The 22,104-nt window shown below is 37.1% G+C and overlaps 1 protein-coding gene and 1 pseudogene across 3 annotated transcripts in view; one reads left to right on the top strand and one right to left on the bottom strand.

The window, feature by feature from the left end:
- The window catches only part of PTPN12 (protein tyrosine phosphatase non-receptor type 12), a 141,285-nt gene that overhangs the window by 60,808 nt on the left and 58,373 nt on the right, over positions 1-22,104 (bottom strand). For all 3 annotated transcript variants that reach the window (XM_044679861.1, XM_044679860.1, XM_044679859.1), the window contains exon 2: positions 11,841-11,949. Coding sequence is in view for 2 of the 3 variants with exons in the window: in XM_044679860.1 (XP_044535795.1) it covers positions 11,841-11,949 (109 nt within the window). In the remaining variant the exon portion in view is untranslated. The remainder of the gene's footprint in view (positions 1-11,840; positions 11,950-22,104) is intronic.
- LOC123250669 lies at positions 8,521-10,230 on the top strand (annotated as a pseudogene).

Raw genomic sequence — 22,104 nt, 5'->3', positions numbered from 1 at the left:
GACTTGTACGAAAATATTTATAGCTGCGCTTTTTGTGGTGGCAACAAACTGGAAAAGGAGGGTATGTCCTTCAATTGGGGAATGGCTGAACAAACTGTGGTATATGCGGGTGATGGAATACTATTGTGCTAAAAGGAATAATAAACTGGAGGAGTTCCAGGCGAACTGGAGAGACCTCCGGGAACAGATGCAGAGCGAAAGGAGCAGAGCCAGAAGAACATTGTACACAGAGACTGATATACTATGGTAAAATTGAATGTAATGGACCTCTGTGCCAGCAGCAATACAATGACCCAGGACAATTCTGAGGGATTTATGGTAAAGAATGCTACCCACATTCAGAGGAAGGACTGCAGGAGAGGAAACATATAAGAAAAACAACTGCTTGAACACATGGGTCGGGGTGGACATGATTGAGGGTGTGGACTCGAAACTACACCAATGCAACTACTAACAATTTGGAAATTGGTCTTGATCAAGGACACATGACAAAACTAGTGGAAATGTGCATCAGCCATGGATGGGGGGAGTGCGGGGGGCGAAGGGGAAAGGAGGAGCATGAATCATGTAACCATGTTAAAAATGAATATTAATAAATGTTTAAAAAAAATCACTGCAGAAAGTACAAAATACTTGAGTCTACATACTCAGCTATAGACTGGAACTAAACACAGTTACAAAATGTCCTGGGCTATTTTAATGTAACAAATTTTCTCTTTAAATTTATTTGTTATATTAAAATAGTCAAGATCTAAACAACTAGGATATTAATTGCTCATGGGTAGGCTGAGCTAGTATAACAAAAATGACAATACTACCAAAATTAATTTGCTTATTCAGTACCATTCCCAATCAAACTACCAAAGAATTTACTAACAGGGTAGAAAAACTAACAAAATTCATCTGGAAGAACTAATGGTCAAGCATATCAAAGGAATCTTTTTTTTTTTTTTAAGTGAAGGAAGCAGTGCCACATCTTATACTATAATAAAAACAATCTAGGACTAGCTGATCAACAGAACACATAAAGTACATAATATACAGAAAAAGGAAACAACCACAGGTTACGTGTATGATAAACCCTAATCTAAGATATTAGGATTACAACCTCACCATTCAACAAAAACTGCTAGGAAAAACTGGAAAGTAGTCTGGCAAAACCGAGGCATAGGCCAACACCTTACACTGTATACCAAGACATAGTCAAAGTGGGTATATATTTTAGACATAAAGGGCAATTTCACAGATGAATTAAGGAAGCCTGGAAAAAAGTCACCTATGGATAAGTGAAGAGCTCATGAAGAAAGAAAGGATCATAGAAGGCAAAATGGATAAATTTTGATTACATGAAATTAAAAAGGGGGTTGCACAATCAAAACCAATGTAGCCAAAATTAGAAGGAAAGTAGAAAACGGAAGAAATGTTTTACACCAAATTTCTGATACAAGCCTCAGTTCTCAAATACATAGGGAACTGAGCCAAATTGACAAGAATATGAGGTAATACCCAAATGATAGCAAAGATATGAACATACTGTTTTCAGAAGAAATCAAAGATATCAATTTTCATATGAAAAAATGATGTAATTTACTAATAGAGAAATGCAAATTTAAATGACACTGAGGAATCATTTCATATATATATCAGATTGCCTAACATGACAGAACTGCTGGATGGGATGTGGGAAAATATTTACATTAATGTAATTTGTAGATATGTGAACTGATTCAACCATTCTGGAGAACCATTTAGAATTGCGCCCAAAGGGCTATAAAACTCTGTATACCCTTTGACCCAGCAATAACCTCCAAAAATATCCTGAAAAGATCAAAGAAAAAAGGAAAATAAGTCTATACATATAAAAATACTTACAGAAGCTCTCTTTGGGGTGGTAAAGAATTGGAAACTGAGGGGATGCTCATCGGTTGGGGAAGACTTGAACAAGTTGTGGTGTATGATTATAATGGAATACTACTGTGTTATAAGGAATGAAGGGGATAGTTTCAGAATAAAAAACTGGGAAGAATCAAATAAAATGATGCAAAATGAAACAAATAGAACCAGGAAAACACTATACAGAGTAACAATAATATTGTATCAATAATCAACTATCAATTCTGGGAAAATGGCAGCTTAGACAGAGCAAAACTTCAGACCTCCATACCCTTCCACACTGAGATAAAAAAAAAAAAAAGCCCTTAGAGGAGAAAGAATACCAAATTTAACAACAGGATAGAGCTGGGGGATCCTACTGCTGGACAGCTCAAGAGATAAGCCAAGAAAAAGGCCTGAATTCTTGAATTGTTGGGTTTGAGGGTAAGGGAGAAGAGGATCCCAGGACCCCTCCCCCACATGCTGTGCTGAGTTTACAGCAGCTCCTGGAATCTCTGGACAGGGCAAATGCATTGAACACAGACACAGGGAGGCTGCTAGAGGAGAAACACAGAGAAGCAATCTAGGCACATTGAAAATGCTCCATCTCCCTCACACCCCCCCCCCCCCCCCCCTCCTCTCAAGGTTTTAGCTTCAGGGCACATCAAACTCTACAGCTCAACTCCACCCTGGCTTAATCCCATCAATAAGATAAATAAGTCTTTAGAGGTCAAGGAAACTCCAACACCCCCTCCCCCACAGACTGCAAAGAAAGTAGCTACAAACTTCTGTTGCCAGCTGGGGAAGATCTTATATCAAAGCTCATTAAAACCATCTGCTTAACTTAATCTACCAGCAGAGCAGAGAAGGTACAGGAGGGAAAGAAGGAAAAAATATGAGTAAACAGCAGAAAAAGAAAAAAGAAATTACAATTGACAGCTTCTTTCCAGGAAGTGAACAAAAAGCAAATGAAATAGGAGAAGATCAAGGAACTCCAAGCAAAATCAAAGAAACTCCAGCAAAATGGACACAGGCTTTGGAAGTTCTCAAAATTCAATTAACTCAAAAACTTAAAATTCAGTTAAAGAACTCAAAAAAACAATCAAGAAAGGCTGAAGACAATTGAAAAAAGGAAATACTTGAACTAAAACAAGAAAACAGTGTCTTGAAAGTAAAAATTGACCAGCTTGAAAACAAAGCAAAGAAGGTGAAAGATGAGGTGGCAAAAAACTGGAAAATGAGGGTTTTCAATTGGGGACCTTCAACTGGGAATGATTGAAGGAACTGTGGTATCTGCTGGTGAATACTATTGTGCTCAAAGGAATAAACAACTAGAGGAATTCCATGTGAACAGGAAAGACCTCCAGGAACTGATGCAGAGTGAAAGAAGCAGATCCAGGAGAATATTATACACAGAAATGGATACACTGTGGAACAATCGACTGTAATGGACTTCTCTACTAGCAGCAATGCAATGATCCAGGACAATTCTGAGGGACCTATGAAAAAGAATGCTATCCACATTCAGAGAAAGAACTGTGGGAGGAGAAACACAGAAGAAAAACAACTGCTTGAACACATGGGTTGATGCAGATATGATTTGGGATGTGTTGTGAGGAGGAGGATTACTTAGTTATTATTTAGGAGACCTAACAGGAACAGCTTGAGAATTCCAAATGGAATGAGGAAGCAGGAAGTGTGCCTTGCTCTCTGAGACAGACTCCATGGTGGTTGGGACAAGCTGTAACTGACCCTAGGAGACCTCAGATTTCCTGGGATCCTGAAGGAAGATTGACATCTACTTGTGGAAGATTTTGGTAGAGACTATCAATCCCAACCTGAGTTGCAGGTTAACTTGGGCTGGGTTAGCTTCCAGAATCTACTCACCTGAAAGAGTACAGCTAGTGGTCCTGGAGGAGCTGGTACATCACTGGAGTGTGTCAGGACTCTGCTGTGAGGATTCCCACTTCAGTCCTGCTATTCTCTGGGTCCTGCCTTGCTTAGGTCTCAGTAAATAAGTCCCTCCCCTGACCCTGTGGTTTGCCCTTAGTCTGATCCCTATTCCCATCCTTTACCATAGTTCCCTTAATTAAATTTGTTATAAAATCTTGTCATTTGCTTGCTAGTTTCCATAGGCCCTTGTCTAGATGGTGCAAGGTGACAGGGCCTAACTGCCACTTCTGTTAACAGACATTTCCTTAGGAGTTTAAACCCAGTCTCCCTAACTTGTTAAGTCCCCAACTTTTGTCATTCCTGTCTCCCTCACACCCTTCTGGACCCACATTTAATATTTAAGTTAACTCCCCTGGTTTTCCCCATAAGAGATGTAGACTCTAAACAACCATCCCAGTGCAATTATCACTAATATGAAAATAGGTCTTGATCGATGGCACATGTAAAAACCAGTGGAAATGCGTGTCATTGGTTATGGGGGGTGGGGTGGATGGGGGGGAGAGTAAGAACATGAATCATGGGAAAATTTTCTAAAAATAAAAAAATTTTTTAAAGTAATCAACTATGAAAGACTTAGCTACTTTGATCCACAATGACACACAATAATTTCAAAGGACTTATGATGAAAAATGATATCTACCTCCAGAGACAAATAATGAATTCTAGGCCAGACAAACATTTTTCAGTTTATTTTTCTTGTTCTCCACAACATACGCTATGACTAATGTGGAAATGTTTTGCATGACTTCATATGAATAATGGATATCATATTCTTTGTCTTTCCAATGGAAAGGAAGGAAGGAAGAAGGATGTGAATATGAAAATTTAAAAAAAAATTTTTAATTAACAAGAAAATCTTCCTACCAAATAATATACACAGTTATTTCAGAAATTAGATATTAACATAGATTTTGGAAGATAGTTTATGGTGCCAGACTGGATATCTCAGGAGAATGAAAGCATGTTCACAGAAATGGACTACATTAAACTACATATTTGGAAAAAGAACTGTGGAAATTTCATTGGTACCTTTATTTGAAAACCACTAGATGGCGACATCCTGTTGTAGGTGAGACAAAAGGTTCTATTATTTTCTGGGACTTCTTGGAAAACAACAAATGCTCTAAACCAAATACACAGGTTTTTATCAGACATTCCTGGTCAAGATCAGAAGAAAAAAAAAAGGAAGTGACAAACTAAGAGATTGACGATACAGCTTTGCTTTAAACCAACTATGTCTTTTGTTAAAGTAAACAAACCAATGTCGTTCAGCCCTACAGCTTTAGGAGCACAGACCCTCGGAAGCACTCTGAATTTTGGAGTAGCCACTTTCTGGAAAAACCAACCCACAAAATAAATAAGGGAGGGGGAGGCGGGGGAAAGGAGAGGAGTACAGTTGAACACAAAACAGCATGAAGTACTGGTGATTAATATATATTTCTCATTTTTATAGCTTGCTTCATATTAGTAACAAAAGGGTTAAACGAAAGACTTGTTTTAAGTCTTGTCATAGGCACAAAGTTGCTTAGAAAAATACTTGTCTTTAAAAATATCAAATAATATGGAGAAGAGATTAATCATAGCATTCTATGAACTAACAAAACATGGACTATATCAGATAATGCAGAAATTCAAACTTAAAAGTGACCTTTTAATGGTTTCTTCTCACCTGTCCAAAAAATTAAGCTAATTGCAAAAATACTCTCCTATTTACATAATATCAAATTTCTAAATCCTCCAAATTTGTTAAAGGAAAACAGGAACAAGAATCTGAACAAAGGGCTGTATCCTAAGAAAAAGTTAAGTCCTGATAGAGGGATAACAGATATCCAGAATACTGTGAGATTTATGTACTGGAATCCCCAAATTTAGCAACAGAAGAATGATGGAAACTAAATGTGGCTTTGTATGTCTTAACTGCTTTTCTGTGTTATCTCTGTGGAAAAGGAACTTTAGGGATGTATAAATGCTAGATTAAAAAATTGGGGATTATGAAGTCATACATTGTCACAGAAACTAACTGTAGTGTTTTATAAAGCAATACAATATACTTTGTCTCTTCGAATACAGAGTTCCATCCAGATCTCTAGAAAGGTATAGATTATAATATCTAACCACATCCTTAAATCATGAAAAGTAATACTATCAATAATTATCTGGCAAATAGAAAAGAAAAACAATTTTGTTAGTTTCCCAACTTTCAATTTACTGTAAATCCAGTCCAACCTCCCCTCCCCCACAACTTTTTTATTCTGGACATTAAAAGTAAATGTTTACTTGTGTAGTTATATTAAAGATTATATGGAAGATGCCACAATCAAGGAAGGTAAAAACTGAGCCTAATGCAGCACAGTAGATAAAGCGCTGGAACTGTAATCAGGAAGACGTAGGTTGAAATTATAACACTCATTTACTAGCACTTAAAATAAGTACCTGGCAAACAGTAGAAGCTTAAAAATGCTTATTAATTATTAGCTGTATGGTCATAGGTAAATCATTTGACCTTAACTTCACATAGTTACTGTGGGGTTTAGATGAGTACATAAATCTGTCAGTTATTTTGCCAAATAACAAATTTGTTTCCAAATTTACTATACTTGAATTCCTTATAAAAAAACAAGATAAATGTTATCAAAAACAAAATATATGCCATCAAAAGCCATTATGCTTTCCATAATAAAGCTCCAGAATCTTTAAAATTGAATATCAATTTAAACAATCTGATCACATCAATTCAAAAGTACTGTTTCCAAATATTGGTTGTGTAATGAACTGAGGAAGTTAAAAGTAATTTCATATATACTTATTAAGTTCCAATTATTTAAGAACAGTGAGGTAGCTGTAGCATAGTAAAAAGAGAAGTGGCTTTTGAATAAGGATGGTATTAATTCAAGTTTTGACTCTGATATATATTGATTTTGTGATCCTTAACAAATTATAATTATTTCTCAATTAATCCTTACCCCTCTCCCCCAAAAAAGGGCAAAACAGCAGAAAATACTCAAGATAAATATGTACTCATTTTTATGGCTAGCTTCATTCATATTAATAACAAAGGGGTTAAACACAATTCTCTCTATTATTAAATCTTTCAAAGACCCTAATATAATTATGTAACATGCACAGGAGTTATCTGGTTCAAGATCCCCTTAAACATTTTGCTCTTTATTTTCTTTGCTCTTGTTTTACTCATCAAATTCAAGGTACAGTGTGTCAGAAGGCAATGGGGACGGAGTTCAAATCAATGATGAATTTCTTATAAATGGAGAGGGCCTTGAAATCATAAAAATACACTTGGAGCTGAATTTTGGAAAAAACTGTCAGGCTGTCAAATCCAACTCTATGAGTACATAGTTGAGCAAAATGATGCCCAGAGATGAAAGAGACTTGTCCAAATTTATACCAGGAACTGGCAAGCCGAATTTGAATCTAGAACCTTGACTACAATTCAGTATTCTTTCCACTGCACCATAATGATATGATATCCCAGTCGCAAAGACTCCTAGAGGAAATCCATGGATAGTGAAAAACTAAGTAAGTGAAGAACGCTTATTCTCCAAATCGATATAAGTTCTAAGGACAACTCACAGAAATGATCCCTTAGTACTTCTCACAGAAATGATCCCTTAGTACTTGTATTTTATGATGAACTATGCCCAGATTTGATCCAAGATTTCTGAAAAACTAAATAATACTATATGATCCCAGGCTTCCCTCTGTAACAAAATGTATGCAAAGTATGTGCTGATCCTAAAGAGATACAGGTGGATAAGACAGTTCTTGCCCTAAAAGAGCTTATAACTCCAAAGATGAGTGTACAGAATAACAGTGACTAAAAAAAAATACCAGAATAAACACAAAGGAGATACAAATGATATACTGAGACTTCTAAGGAAAGATTAGTTCTGAATGAAGATTACAGAAGCCAATAATTGTAATATTAATAATAGCTAAGTATTTTAGGAATATTATATCATTTGATCCTAAAATTCTGAAGTATGTACTATCATTACTCCCATTCTGAGATGCAGAAACTGAGGCTGAGAGAGGTTAAGTGACTGGCCAAAAATAAGAGAACTAGTCAGTGATTGAGACAGGATCCAGATTTGGATCTCTCAACCCCCAAAGTTAGCATTCATCTGTCATGCCAAAATTTCTGAAGGACTTCAATTGTGTTGATGAAAAATAAGGGAACATCCTGAAATAGAAATGATATGAACAAAGGGGTATAGGCCAAAACTGTAAGAAATTAGGTTAGGGAAACTCAGTAGTCTTGTTTGTCAAAGATGAATACTTCATTAAAGAGAATAGTGTAAAGTAAAAGTCATAAAAGTAGATTGGGGGCGAACATAGGGGCCGAAGCAGCTCAGAACCTCCATTGGGCTGGCGGGCAGGGAGGGGGAGGGGCAGGTATTATCAGAATGATCTTATAGAGGTCACAGGATCATAATTTAGAGGTAGAAGATACCTTACTGTTCATCAAGTCTATTCCCCACATTTTACAGATGAGGAAACTGAAGTCCAAAGAGGAGAAATAAGTTGCCTTGAGCTACACAGAAACAATACACCATATATTGGTTCTAAGTCAAAAGACCAATAAAGGCAAGGCAATTGGGTTTAAGTGACTTGCCCAGAGTCACACAGCTAGGAAGTGTCTGTGGCCAGATTTGAACCCAGGACCTCCTGTCTCTATGCCTGGCTCTCAATCCACTGAACCACCTAGCTGCCCCCTTACTACAGGTTGTGTTTCCCATCATGGCTATCACACAGTTCCGGTTGTTTAAAGTTTGTACCTGCCTAGCCACAGTACTCTCATTCATTAAGAGGTTAATATGCAGGTCTGACAGAGGACAGAAATTAAGTGGAGATCAAATAACTTTACCAACCACAGTGGATTATTCACCAGTTCCTAAGGAGTCAGAAGTTGAAGACTGGAGCTCTTGGGATGAAGATGCACCCACAAGTATAAAGACTGAAGGAGGCAATGGAAATGGGACAGCACAACAAAATACATTGGAACAATTAGAACCTGACCGTTTTAAAGATATGGTACGAACTATAAGGAAAACACAAAAAATTATTATTAAGAAGAAAAAAACCACTAAATTTTAGCATTCCAGATGATACCACAGGTTTCTCTAGTAGATTAGCAGCTACACAAGATATTCCTTTTATTCACCAATCTCCTGAATTGGATGACTTGGACACCTGGCAGGAGAATACAAATGCATGGAAAGAAGATGATGCAGCCTGGCAGGCAGAGGAAGTCCTGAGACAGCAGAAAATAGCAGACAGAGAAAAGAGAGCAGCAGAACAACAAAGGAAGAAAATGGAAAAGAATGCACAACGATTAATGAAGAAAGAACAGAATAAAATTGGTGTGGAACTGTCGTAACAGATGTTTGATATTTCCATTTGAAGGATTTTGAGTTCCACAATATGAGGATCATTTGTTACGGGGTTAAGAGTATTTTTAGAATACAAACAAGCTGCTTGATTTTGATGTGTGTTCGTCAGGCCATCCAGGATACGAGGATTCTCCTGTTGCTACTTGAACTGCTAGTAGATGGGACTTAAACAAAATGAAAAGACTTGAGACAATATTTTTCTTCAGTATCTTCCAAACATGAAAGAAAATTGATTGCTGCAAAGAAATTTAATTACAGATGAGATATAATAATAACTCTTCAGATTTGTATTTCTAACTTGGGAAAAAATGGGTGTAAATAATTTTCTGGTGGGAAAACCTACTCTGCCATCTATTATGATTTCTTTCAATATGTAAAAAAATGAAATAAAACAATTTTAAAGAAAAAAAAAGTAAGATTGGCACCAGACTCTGGAAAGCCTTTAGTTCCAAGCAAAGAAATTCATATTTCATTAGGTGATAGGGGACCAAAATTGATTGACAGATCAATCTTTCTTATCTATATAGATGTTATAACAGTGAATGGAAGTATGAACTGGTATAGGGAAAGCAAATGATGAGAACCAGATATGAGGTTACTACAATAGTACAATCAAGATGAGGGTACAAAAAGAATGTCAAGTTTTGGGACACAGGTAAATGAATGGTTGGTGGTACCATTAAAAGAAATAGGAAAATTCAGATAGAGGCATAATTTTAAGTGAGGGAAAAGAAAATTCCTTTGTGCACTGCTATAAAAAAACCAAAACAACAAAAAACACAATTCTTCATCATCATCCTGGTGGCAAATCTATGAGTAAAAGCTTAATGTAGTTTTTCACTAAGAAACTTAATCAAGAGCTAAAATGCCAGGCAGTTTATACCAAATTATGGATATATTACATAACTAGCTCCCAATTATTCAATTCTACAAAGAGAAAATCAAAAATGTGAACATCTTTTCTATTTGGCTTTGAAGGATGGGTTCAAAGACTCACTTTGAAATATATTCAGGGGGACATTAATACACTGTTGTGAATGAACTATGAACTGATCCAATCACTTCGGAGAGCAATTTAGAAATTTGTCCAGAGTTATAAAACTCTGAATATCCTGTTTACCAAGGAGATCAAGGAAAAAGAAAAAGAAACTAAATATTCCAAGATATTTATAACAGTTCTATTTTTGGTAGCAAAGAACTGGAAACTGAGGGGATGTCCATCAATTGGAGAATGATTGGACAAATGTTTTATAATTGAGATGAAATACTACTGCCCTCTAAGAAATGATGAACAGGTAATTTTTTTAAAACTTGGAATACCTATAGAAATTAATGAAGAGTGAAACAAGTAGAACCAAGAGAACATTATATACAGCTATAAAATTCATAATTGAAGACTAATTTGTGAATATCCACCTCCAGAGAATGAAAGACAGAAACACAAAAGACACAATATATATTTATGCATGTCTTTTTGTCTGGTGAGATCTTCTCTGGTGCAGGAGGGAAGAGGTGAGATAACTGGGAATGAATTCTATTAAATCAAAATTTTTTAAGTTTAAAAAAATGTTTAGAAATGTTTCTACTCTCAACCTCTTACTACTTAATGCTAACATGAGGACTAAGATACATATTGTTGGTAATATGAAGTAGTAGCAGTCTTAGAGTCACCATCAGTAAGAAAAAAATAAGCCAATAATACGCAAAAAAATACTTGGGCTCTACATATCTACATATGGAAGTATGTTTACTTCCAAAAATTTTAATATAGTTTGAAGAGTTATAAAAAAGATCTTCTGCTAATACTTAATTTTTTCCTTTTGTATCAAATAAAAGAAAAGTGAAAGGACCTATTTTGCACAAAAATATTTATAGTAGCAAAAGAACTGGAAACTGAGAAGATGCCCATCAGTTGGGAAATGGCTGAACAAATTGTGGCATATGGAATATTATGGACAAGTAGGAGGGTTTCAGAAAAACCTGGAAGACATTTATATGAACTGATACAAATGAAGTAAGCATAACTACAAGAACACTGTACATAATAACAGCCATATTGTGATGATGACCAACTGTAGAAAACAGCTATTCTGATCAAGACAATTATATAACTAAGACAATTTCAAAGGACTCAGGATGAAAACTGTCATCCATCTCTAGGGAGGGAACCAACGAATTCTGAGTGCAGATTGATGTTTCTTACTTTTGAATTTTATGTATTTGGACCATGGTTATATGAAAAAATGTTTTATATCACTTCACATGTATAAATGGCAAATTGTTTGCTTTCTTAATGGTGGAGAGGAGCTGCAGGAGAGATTTTATAACTCAAACTTTTAAGAAATCAATGTTAAAATTATAAAAAGAAACAAAGAAATTTTCTATCAGGCAAAAATAATTTCGTCAACAAAAGACTAGAGAATAAGTAAAATTTCAAAACATTATTACAAATTTAAGCTGCATTTCAATTTGGATGCAGCAGTCCTAGCAGTATACTTTCAAGACAAAAGCTTGAATATTATCTAATCTAGTTGTCTAAAACAACAAAAAGGGAAACTGGTGATGCCACAAAAATAATTAGCTCTTCAAACGATAATTCAAACTTACATGGTAATATGTCTTTGTATCTGTTCTTTTTAACATTTTCTTCTTTTTCGCCAGTGGCTGTTGGATAAATTTTTTCTGTTTTATATTTGGTAGATAATCGTCTTAGTCTCTGGAAAAGAAAAAATGTTTAATCAAATAACTTCATATTAAAAATATTTAAAACACTTAGAAAATTATTTACTAAAGCTCTACAGAGTTGCTACAGAGCAGGTGCTGATAAAAATCTATCCATGACATTTTCCAAAATGTTTCCTGGTTTAAAGTATCCTTTTAAAAATCTAACTTTATAGTAAAAATAAGGGATTATGATTTTTCCCTTCTAAACTCTAAAATGAGATAAAACATTTAAAAATAATTCATGATCAGATCTGGGTTTTCCTTAAGCAAGATATATGAATAGTTTTTAGGATATATGACCAGAAAAGAGATTGGCAGATTGTATAGAGTGTCAGTGAAGGGCAAAGTGATATTTAAAAAAAAAAAAAAAAAAAGGCAAAGTACTCCTGGACTTTTCCACTTTGCTTCACCACACCACTTTCCCATCATAGCAGTCTTGCCGATTCTACTTTTACAACATCTCTTGAACTTGTCCCCTTTTCTTATCACCTACTGCCTCATTTTTAGACTGGGGGGTGAGGAAGGGGAAGAACCAACCTAACTGGGTTTTCCCATTTCCTGTCTCTCCTGTCTTTAATCACTACTATAACCAAGCTGATGTTCTTTAAGCGAAAATTTTACTCTTGTCACTACCTTTCTAAACCGTCCCTCCACCCCCAGTGTCTTTTACCTCTTCAATCTAGCATTTCAAGCCTTCCAGGATCTCTCCCATTTTATTTTATATTAAACACCTTCACATATACACTGCCAATATTTGTCAAAGTAAGATTGCCAGCTTTTGCTTATAAAAGATACTCCATTTTACATTTTAATGGCTTTTGCCTCATCTGGAATGCACTGTACATAGCCTCACTTCTTAGAATCCTATCTTCATTCTAAGCACAGCTTCATTATTTCCTACACAAGGCTTTTCATGTTTCTTTCAAGTTGGAGCAATCTCTCCTCCTCTCTTGAAATAACTTTCTATGTCTTCATCTATGAACAGGTTATAGTCCCCAATATTCTCTAACCTCCAAGAAGGCAGGAAGTATCACCATCTTCTCTGCCTTTGTACTACCTCAGTCTACATGTGGCCAATGCCTAGTATAGTACACTCTTCACATCAAGTTAAAAAATGAACTTAGAACCACAATAAGGAATTTCTCTTGTGCGTTGCAATCTATGAAAGATTTTTATGGAAGGGCACCAACAAAATGAGACAGCATAATGTACCACTGGAAAAAAAATCCCCCATCCATGAGATTATGGATCCAAAGAAACACAAGTATCTCCTACACTACCCAGTATAGTATACTATATGTAAAAGATATAGTGAATTACATATATTATGATTACATCTTTCCAAAGTATGGTGGTGTACAAGAAGTATGAGAGGGAAGGGTACAAAAAAGAGTGAGAAGAGTCATTTTCATAATTAGAAAGGTGGAATCAAAAACACTTTTCAAATTCAGTAGTTTATATTCACTTCTCAAGTTTATTATCTTCCTCACAACAGCTTTGTGAGGCCTGTTGTGCAAATTCACCTTTTTAAAAAAAATTGATGATGAAACTCAAGAATTTTCAAGGAAATTATATAACATGTCCAAACAGCAAGAGTTCAAAATTACAACTTCATCTTCTGTATCCATCCAATATTCTGTTTTCAACACTAAACAGAAAACTCCTGGTCCAACTTGTTTAATTTTCATGAACAGCTATTTGTCTTAAGGATCCCCCAAATAGCTTTTAATTAAAAAACAAAACAAAACCTCACCCTATCTGAAGGACAAAATTTACTCCTTAAATTCTTTAAGTAATAAAAATTACTAAAAAGGCACTATGAAAAATGCATCCTTTCATATCTTTTATGAACGCCTGACAAAAACCAATTCTGCTTAATCACTATACTACAGAAGCGGGTTCGTGGGTAAGTGACAAACCCTTACGACATATGGCAGTAGGGATATTCTTTGAGCTAGAATACTTCTGTCTCAGTAGTAAGACTTCCTGCTTTCAAAAGCACTGAAAGTTACAATTGTGAATTGTTGAAATTCTACCCTGAAATTCAATTCCAAAAAAGCCTACTTTCTTTTATATTTAAAAGACATATTGAAAGCACTCTGATAAAAAAATATTTAAATTTATTAACTTTAAGAAGTCAGACTACAATTAAAATTTTGAAACTATTCTTTTTTTCCCCATGGTATAAAAAAATAGAGAATTTCCAATAATTTCACACAAAGAAGGCAAATAAATGGTTTTTTATAAACCACAGCAATTTAATACACTGTGCTTTATGTATCTTTTATTGTATTTAACACACATGACTTTCATTGCTTTGCAAATTGCCATGTGCCTAAAAAATTATCTATAATGGACAAATAGAAAAAAAATCTCATTTTAATACAAATGTTACTACTTCTATAGGGGACAGATTTAGTTCTTTTCCTCCTTACCACCTCCCCAAATTGCAGGAAGATAAGTGTTAAAATTAGGGTTTACTTAAAAAAAAAAATGAAAGTTTCAAGGACAAAAACATTTCTTTACTGATTTTCTTTTTCTTTCCTTCAACTCACCATATGAATGGAGGAAAAAAGTTAGCATGCATCAACTAAGAAGAGAGATGAATGCTTACTCAATCTGCTTAGGTTGAAAGATTTTTCTGGACCCGCCTTCTCATCCTCATCCAAAAACAGAATTACATTTTTAAAATTAATAAGATGAAAAACCGAACTAGAATCTTTAAGTAGAAATAAAACTAATGTGAAATTTCCTACATTTGTGACTATTTCTTGTGGTATCATAGTTCTCAAAATACACAAGTTAATACACTAATAGAAAAAACATCCGAAGTAAAAAAAAGAAGAAACAGATCTAGGTACTAATTCAGTATTTAATTCAAGAACATTAGCAGAGTTTTTGCACATTACATTGTTATCTCTATACATTCTTTGCCTTCTTACAAAAAGATGTATCATTTTTTATGCAATTCTCTTCTAATGTCAACATTTTAAAAAAAAACACTCCTGTTAAATTTTAGGAAAAGGATGAGGGAATAACTGCAGTAAATATTCTTAAGTAAAAAGAAACCTAGCAATTTCTCACGTTACTGAAAGAGGAAAAAATGCCCACAATTTTGTCATATGCTTCACCACCCCCTCTCTTCCCCTTGCCCAATAAAGGGATTACTTCATGAGCAAAGCAAAAGTTCTCAGAATCTCAACGGCTCTGTGTATATTATAGGAAGGTTAATTATCTACCTTCAATAAGACAGTTATAAGAAAAGTGCTATAAAACCTCTAATTAATGGACAAGGGTTTATTAAGCATCTCTTTGGACACTCCCACACTGAAATTTAATGATTTTACATAGTCCCTTTTAAATGAGACTATTGTGTGCAAAGGTGTACTATATGCATATTCTCCACTAGAATATAAGTTCCTAAAATCCAGAGCCTGGGCTCTTTCATGTCTTTCTATTTCCAGCACCTTAGCACAGTACCTTAAGTACCTAAACGTTTATTGTATTTTCTTTTAAAGCATATATGCTTTCAAATCTAGCTTAGATATGTTATGAGTAAGATTAGATTAGCTGGTTATTAGGTATTGATTAACTATTGATTAGGAAGTACCTAGCAGGAAGGAGCTGGAGCTTGGAATTCCAGGTTGGAATGAAGGAGGAGGAAGTCTGGCTGTGCCCTGAGTGTGGACTCCATTAGTGGTGAGCAAAACTGTTGCCAGCCTGGGAGACCTCAGAGCAAAGGACACCCTGCTTCCTGTTTTCCCCTGGGATCCTGTGTGGTGTGGCATTTAGAAAAAGGACAAGATCTACAGAGCCAAGAGAAGAAGTGAAGTTTGGGTACTGGAGGACAGTGCTTCAAGCAAAACCCTTACTACTTGGTTCCTGAGACAACTTTAGCTCCTGGCATCCAGACATCATCAGTGGATTGCAGTGAGAACCCCAAAGCCACAAAGTCCTAGCTGTACTCAAGCCTGGTAGGTTCCAGGTTTGAGGCAGAAACCCAGAGACTCCATTTACAGCTCCTTGGGCCCTGTTAGTTTAGATCACTTAGATAAGAGTAGAATAAGTCCTCCTATTGCCCTGTGGTTTTATCCCTTAGATTTTAAGTATAGAAATCCTTTCCCACCTTTTAGTCTAACATAATTAAAGCTGTTAAATCCCCTTTACCTTGTTAGCCTGTTACTATACTCTGGTCTAGTGGAAGCTGGGTGACAGTTAAGATCAACTGCCATTCCTGTGTAAATCCAGTAAACTCTGGTCTCTTCACCCTGGTCCAGTCTCTCATATATCCTAGAGTGTGTTCCCACAAACCAATTAGTTGATTGTAATATCCCTGGTGACCCCATTACCTTACTTATATTTTCCTACAGATACTTTCTAACTATTGTGACCCTAGGTTAAGTCATTTAACACCCACCCCCCCCCATTCCTCCCCTTGCCTAACCCTTACCACTCTTCTTCCTTGGAACCAATTCACAGTATTGATTCTAAATGGAAGGTAAGGAAGGCAAGGATTTTAAAAAACAAAACAAAAATTCTTACCTTCCATCTTAAAATCAATAATGTGAATTGGTTCCAAGGCAAAAGAGCAGTAAGGGCTAGGCAATAAGGGTTTAGTGACTTCCCAGAGTCACACAGCTAGGAAGTATCTGGGGCCAAATATGAAACCAAGACCTTAGCTCTTAATACACTGAGTTGTCTACCTGCCCTGAAGGTAAGAATTAAAAATGAAACAAATCCAAAAAACCAACACATATGCTACAGCATTGTACTAAGCATTTAGAGATAGAAAGGCAGAAATAAAAAGCTCATGTCCTTTAGTTTATATTTTACTGGGGAGGGGGTACATATATATAAATAGTATGCTAAATATATATACAAGGTAGTTTTGAGACAGAGGGCACCAGCAGCCTGGGGGGAAGTGTCGGGAAAGGTTGTCAAAGTTGGTGCTTGATCTGAGACTTGAAGTGATTCTATGAGGTACAGGTAAGAGGGAGGGTACAGGCAACAGCCAATGCAAAATGATGCATATAAAAAAATTATGTACTTTGTATAAGAAAAAGAATAGTATTTGGCTGGATCTCAAGTACACAAATAAGGAATAATATACAATGAGGCAGCAAAGAGGATGGGGACAAAGTTATGAAGAGTTTCTAAGACTAAAAAGAAATTTATATTTGCTCCTAGAGGCAGCAGGGAGCTATTGTAGTTAAATGGGTAAGGGAGTCATATATTCAGGTATTTAAATGAGGCAAATCAGTTTAGCAGGAGTATGCAGGATAGTCTGGAGTGTTGAGAGATTTGAGGGAATGAGAATGATTAGGAAGAAATTACATGCAGTAATCCAAAGCAAGAAGTGATAAAGGCCTAAGTTAAGGTTGTGGCTCTGTTAAGTAGAGAAGGAGACTGGAAACTGGTTGGATATGTCAGACGAAGGAAAGAAAGGAGTTGAAAAACAATCTGAATTTATGAACATGGGAAATAGTGGTACTCTAAAGAGTAATATGGATATTCAAGAAAGGTATGGGAAAGAAAACAAGTTCTGTTTTGTACATGTTAAATATCAGATGCCTATGAGACATGCAGGATGAAATGCCTGATATAGGCGGATTATCGGTGGTACAAATGCCCTCAGGGCATCTGGATACTATCTGTACAGAGAAAATAAATCTATGATTAAGTCTCCAAAAGACTGTAGAAGAGAAAAGAAGAGGGTCTAGGACCAGAAGAGCAAGGAGTATTTATAAAAACCCAGAGGACCAAAAAAATATATGTTAAGAGACCAATCAGTATCAAATGTTTCAGAGAAGCATGAAGATTGAGAAGAGATCATAAAATGAGGCAATGGAGTTGTAAGAAGCAACACGGTGTGATTAGGCAAGAAGACCTCGTTAACCGTGACTCCAGGGAAATCAAAACCTCTCTACTTCCTTCACTGAGGGGTTTAGAATCAATGACAACTCAAATAGAGAGAATGCTAATCTAGTCCCAAACATACACGAAATATTCCACAGGAACAATTTCTTTAAAAAAATTTTAAATGTTACAGTTCTATTTAGAAAGTTAGTCAACAGATAGCAAGAATTTAAGTGACTACTATGTGCCAGCCACTGTGCTAGGTACTGGAGGTACAAAGAAAAGTAAAGTAATAGCTGCCCTTAAGGAATTCACATAACATGTGGGAAGGCACTGTAGATTTCTAGGGAATTAGGAAAAGGCCTCCTGTAGAAGATGGCATTTGATCTAAATCTGTGCAGCAAGAGTGGTTCCAGATTTTACCACTGTGCCTAGCACATGGTAGATGCTTAACGAATACTAGTTAACTGGTTCCCCACCTTTATTGCTAGCAACCATTCAGAATTCAAGTAAATTTTGTAAAAGCATCTCAGAAGAAGGTCAAATGCAACTCACCGAAAAGTTCCATGGGAGTCTTAAAAGCTTTTTTTATTGGAACCATAGATATACTCCTAGCACAAAGGTAGGGTAACAATCCAATCCACTTGAGAAAAAGAGTTCAGACTCTTAGGTCTCTTCCACTAACCCAACAATGAAGCAGAAATGATGAGAAAGAGCATTATAATAAGCACAGGGTACAGTCAGCATACCATGAAGGCACAAAGCCAAGAAATGAAAATAATGTGCAATTTACACCAAGTTGGTCAGTGTAGCTGAATCAAGAACTTGGAGGATATAAGATATATAAGAAGCTTGGAGAAGTAGGAAGGTACTGGATTGTGAAGGACAATATAGGGGTTTATGTTTGATCCTGAGTAGATTGAGCTAGGCCTAGAGATAGAAGGTCCTGGGCTCAAATTTGGCCTCAGATACTTCCTTGCTGTGTTTGACCCTGGGCAATTCACTGAATTCACACAGCTTAGTACTAAGTGCTCTTCTATCTTGGAACCAATAAACAATATTGATTCTAAGAGGCTGACATGGTCAGATTTGTACTTTGAAAAGAAAATGTTGATGGCTAGGTAGTGAAGATACTTAAGACAGAGAAACTAACCATAATACTAACCATTTCAGGTGATGACAGTCTATCAGGATGGCAGGGTGGTAGTAAAGTCAAAAAAGAGAAGGGGGGTGGGGGAGGGAAGGGGTCAGGGGCAGCATATCATAAGTGAAGAAGTGAAGAAGGCATAATATAGAGTACTTGGCAACAAAATGTATATAGAGGATGGATGCAGGGGGTGGGAAAGGGAGAGAAAAAGAATGATTGTAATATGTAAAATTCAACACCTAGGTGCCTGGAAGGATAGTGATGCCCTTAATAGAACATCTGAAAGAGGGGAAGGTTTTTAGAGGGAGCAGGACTTTAGCTTGAGCTGTCTAGGTGTTACAGTGGATAGAGAACCAAGACTGCAGTCAAGAAAGCCTGAGTTGAAATTCCACATCAGAAACTTAGGAGCTGTGTGACCCTGGAGAAATCACTTAACCCTGTTTGCCTCTATTTTCTCATCTGTAACATGAGCTAAGAAGAATGGCAAATCACTCCAATATCTTTGTCAAGAAAATCCTAAATGGAGTCACAAAAACTCAGATACAACTGGAAATGACTCAACAATAAGAAAAAGGCCTTTAGCTTACACTTGAAGGAAGCTAAAAGGCAGAGATGAGGAGATCTGAAAATTCCAGGAATTAAGAGTTGCATGCTGGGAACTAAGATGGGGGAGAAAAGGACACTCCACACACCCCAATCCCTACACAAACACACAGAGAGAAAATAAATTGCCTCAAAACAAGGAAAGCTAAAGTAATACATTTTGCTGAGATAAGAAGAAAGTAGCTCATTAATACAGCACCTTTGAGCATCGGCAAAACTTGGGAGTAGCCCAACATGGCACACAGCCACCAGAGGCAACAGAGTTGCATAATGGGAACAAGCCCAACCTGAGCCACTTTACACAGGTATGGAAGGCAGAGAAGGCAAGAAACCTACAAACTCCCATCTGGCAGCAGAGACTGGAGGGTACAAGAAAGTAGAGAGGGTCAACTAGAACTACAGGATTCTACTCTCTCCCACAGGGCAGCAGAGTGCCTGAAGTGGCAGAGCCTAAAGCAGGGGGCCTTGCCCAGCTCAGGCCATCTGGCAGAGGCAGGGAAGCAGCTGAGTGGGGACCGGACCAGGTAAGTCCATGAAAAAATGGAGGAACTAGTAGTATCAGGTGCTAAATATAGCTGGACAAAACAGCTGTAAACCTCTCCAAAAAAGCCAACACAGGGCCACCTTTTCAACAGACACCCCATGATGAACAAGGGAACCCAGGCCCAGCCCAAGTCCCAAAAAGGTTCATGCTGTCAGTCTGGAGCAGTGTACCTACTAGCCCAATAACAGAGAAGAACCTCAACAGACAGATAAGCTAAAAGGGAGGAAAAAAGCCTGAGAAAGAGGACCAAAAGATAAAAACAAAAACAACCCCCCCCCCCACTCTTAGTTACTTTAGTTACAGGGAAGATGAAAATACTATCTCAGAAAAGGACAAAAATGCCAAACAGGAACTATATAAAGCATCAAAGTAAAGTGTGAAAGGATGTCAGGTCTCAAAGGAACCCCTGAAAGAACTTGAAAAGAAGTTAGAAAAGCAAATAAGAGATTTGACAGGAAAATGCCAACAGCTTTGGAGGGGGGGTGGGGGTGGTCCTGATATTCTCAAACAAGAAGGAAAAACAGAAATAAAGAGAATCCACCAATCACCTTCTGAAAGAGATCCCAAAATAAAATACTCCAGAACTACAGGCAAATTCCTGAACTCCCAGGCCAAGGAAAAAGTACTACAAGCTACCAGAAGTACAAAATTCAAATATCAATGAGCTACAGTGAGGGCTACACAGAACCTAGAAGCTTCTACAACCAGAAGGCATGGAATAAGATATTCTAAAAGGCAAATGATCTAAGCTTGGTACCTGGAATTACATACTGATGTGAAAAGTGAATCAAACTTTGTCTATCATTCAGCAATTTTTAAATTAATCAGTCAAAAACTTAAACACCCCAACTGTTGTGAGGAAGATTATTTAGTAATTAATTAAGTATTAAGGTTGGACCTAGCAGGAAGGGCTGGAGCATTCCAAGATGGAATGAAGGAGCTGGAAGTAGGGCTTGTGCTCTGAGAGAGACTCCATTAGTGGTTGACACAAACTGTTGCTAGCCCTGGGAGATCTCAGACCTAAATCCCAATTCCCTGGGATCCTGAGTGGTGGTGGCTTCTAGCAAGTGGACAAGACCTACAGAGCAGCACCAAGTGGAGGAGGAGTTTGGGATCTGGTGGACAGCATCTCAAGCACACTCTTTCTACTTGGATACCTTGGACCACCTTGGCTTTTGGCATCCTGTGATCATCTGTGGATTACTGTGAGAACTCTCAAAGCCACCCTCAGCCCTTTAGCTGTGCTGGTCAAACCTGGCTGGAACGGGGTTTGAAGCAGCCTTCCCAGAGACTCCATTACTGCTTCTTTGGGCCCTGCCTGGCCTAGGTCAATTAGAGTTAGTATAGACAAGTCCTCCCCTTGCCCTGTGGTTTTGCTATTTAGGTTTTAGTGTAGAATCCCCTATCCCACCTACATTTAGTTGAACATAATTAAAACTGTTAAAACCTTTTACCTTGCCTGCTGGTTTCAGACTCTGGCCTAGTGGTGAGCTGGGTGACAGTTGACCAACAGCCATTTTTGACAGTTAGCAGCAGCTTAGCTGTGTACTCTGGTCTTCCTATCCTGGTCCTATCTCTCCTTCAACCCAGTGTGTGTGTGTACCCACAACCATTAGGTTATATTTTAACATCCCTGGTGCCCCATCTCTTTTACACTACTTAACACTAAGAAGACAGTTCGCAAGTTACTTACTAAAGTGGGTGACAACTCCAGAGGCCACTGCCTTGCCCCTGGGCAGTGCTAGGTAAATTGAAAGACTGCAATTGGTTCCTGTGAAATGGAAGGGAAGGAAATGCCATGGAAAAAGGACTATAAAAAGTCCTGAACTTCCTGTCAAGAGGAGCTTCAATCTTCAACCTTGGCTCTTGGGACTGCTTCTTGGAAGATTGCTCATGGATCTTCTCCTTTGGACTTTGGTGTTGGAGGACTTGGCCTTCAGTTTTCTCCTTTGGAGTGTGTCTTGGGTGGGTGAGTAGCTGGCCTTCCTTTCCTGCCT

This window comes from Gracilinanus agilis, chromosome 5 (assembly GCF_016433145.1).
Source record: "Gracilinanus agilis isolate LMUSP501 chromosome 5, AgileGrace, whole genome shotgun sequence".
Classification (NCBI taxonomy): Eukaryota; Metazoa; Chordata; class Mammalia; order Didelphimorphia; family Didelphidae; genus Gracilinanus; species Gracilinanus agilis.
This window is presented reverse-complemented; position numbering and strand designations above follow the sequence as displayed.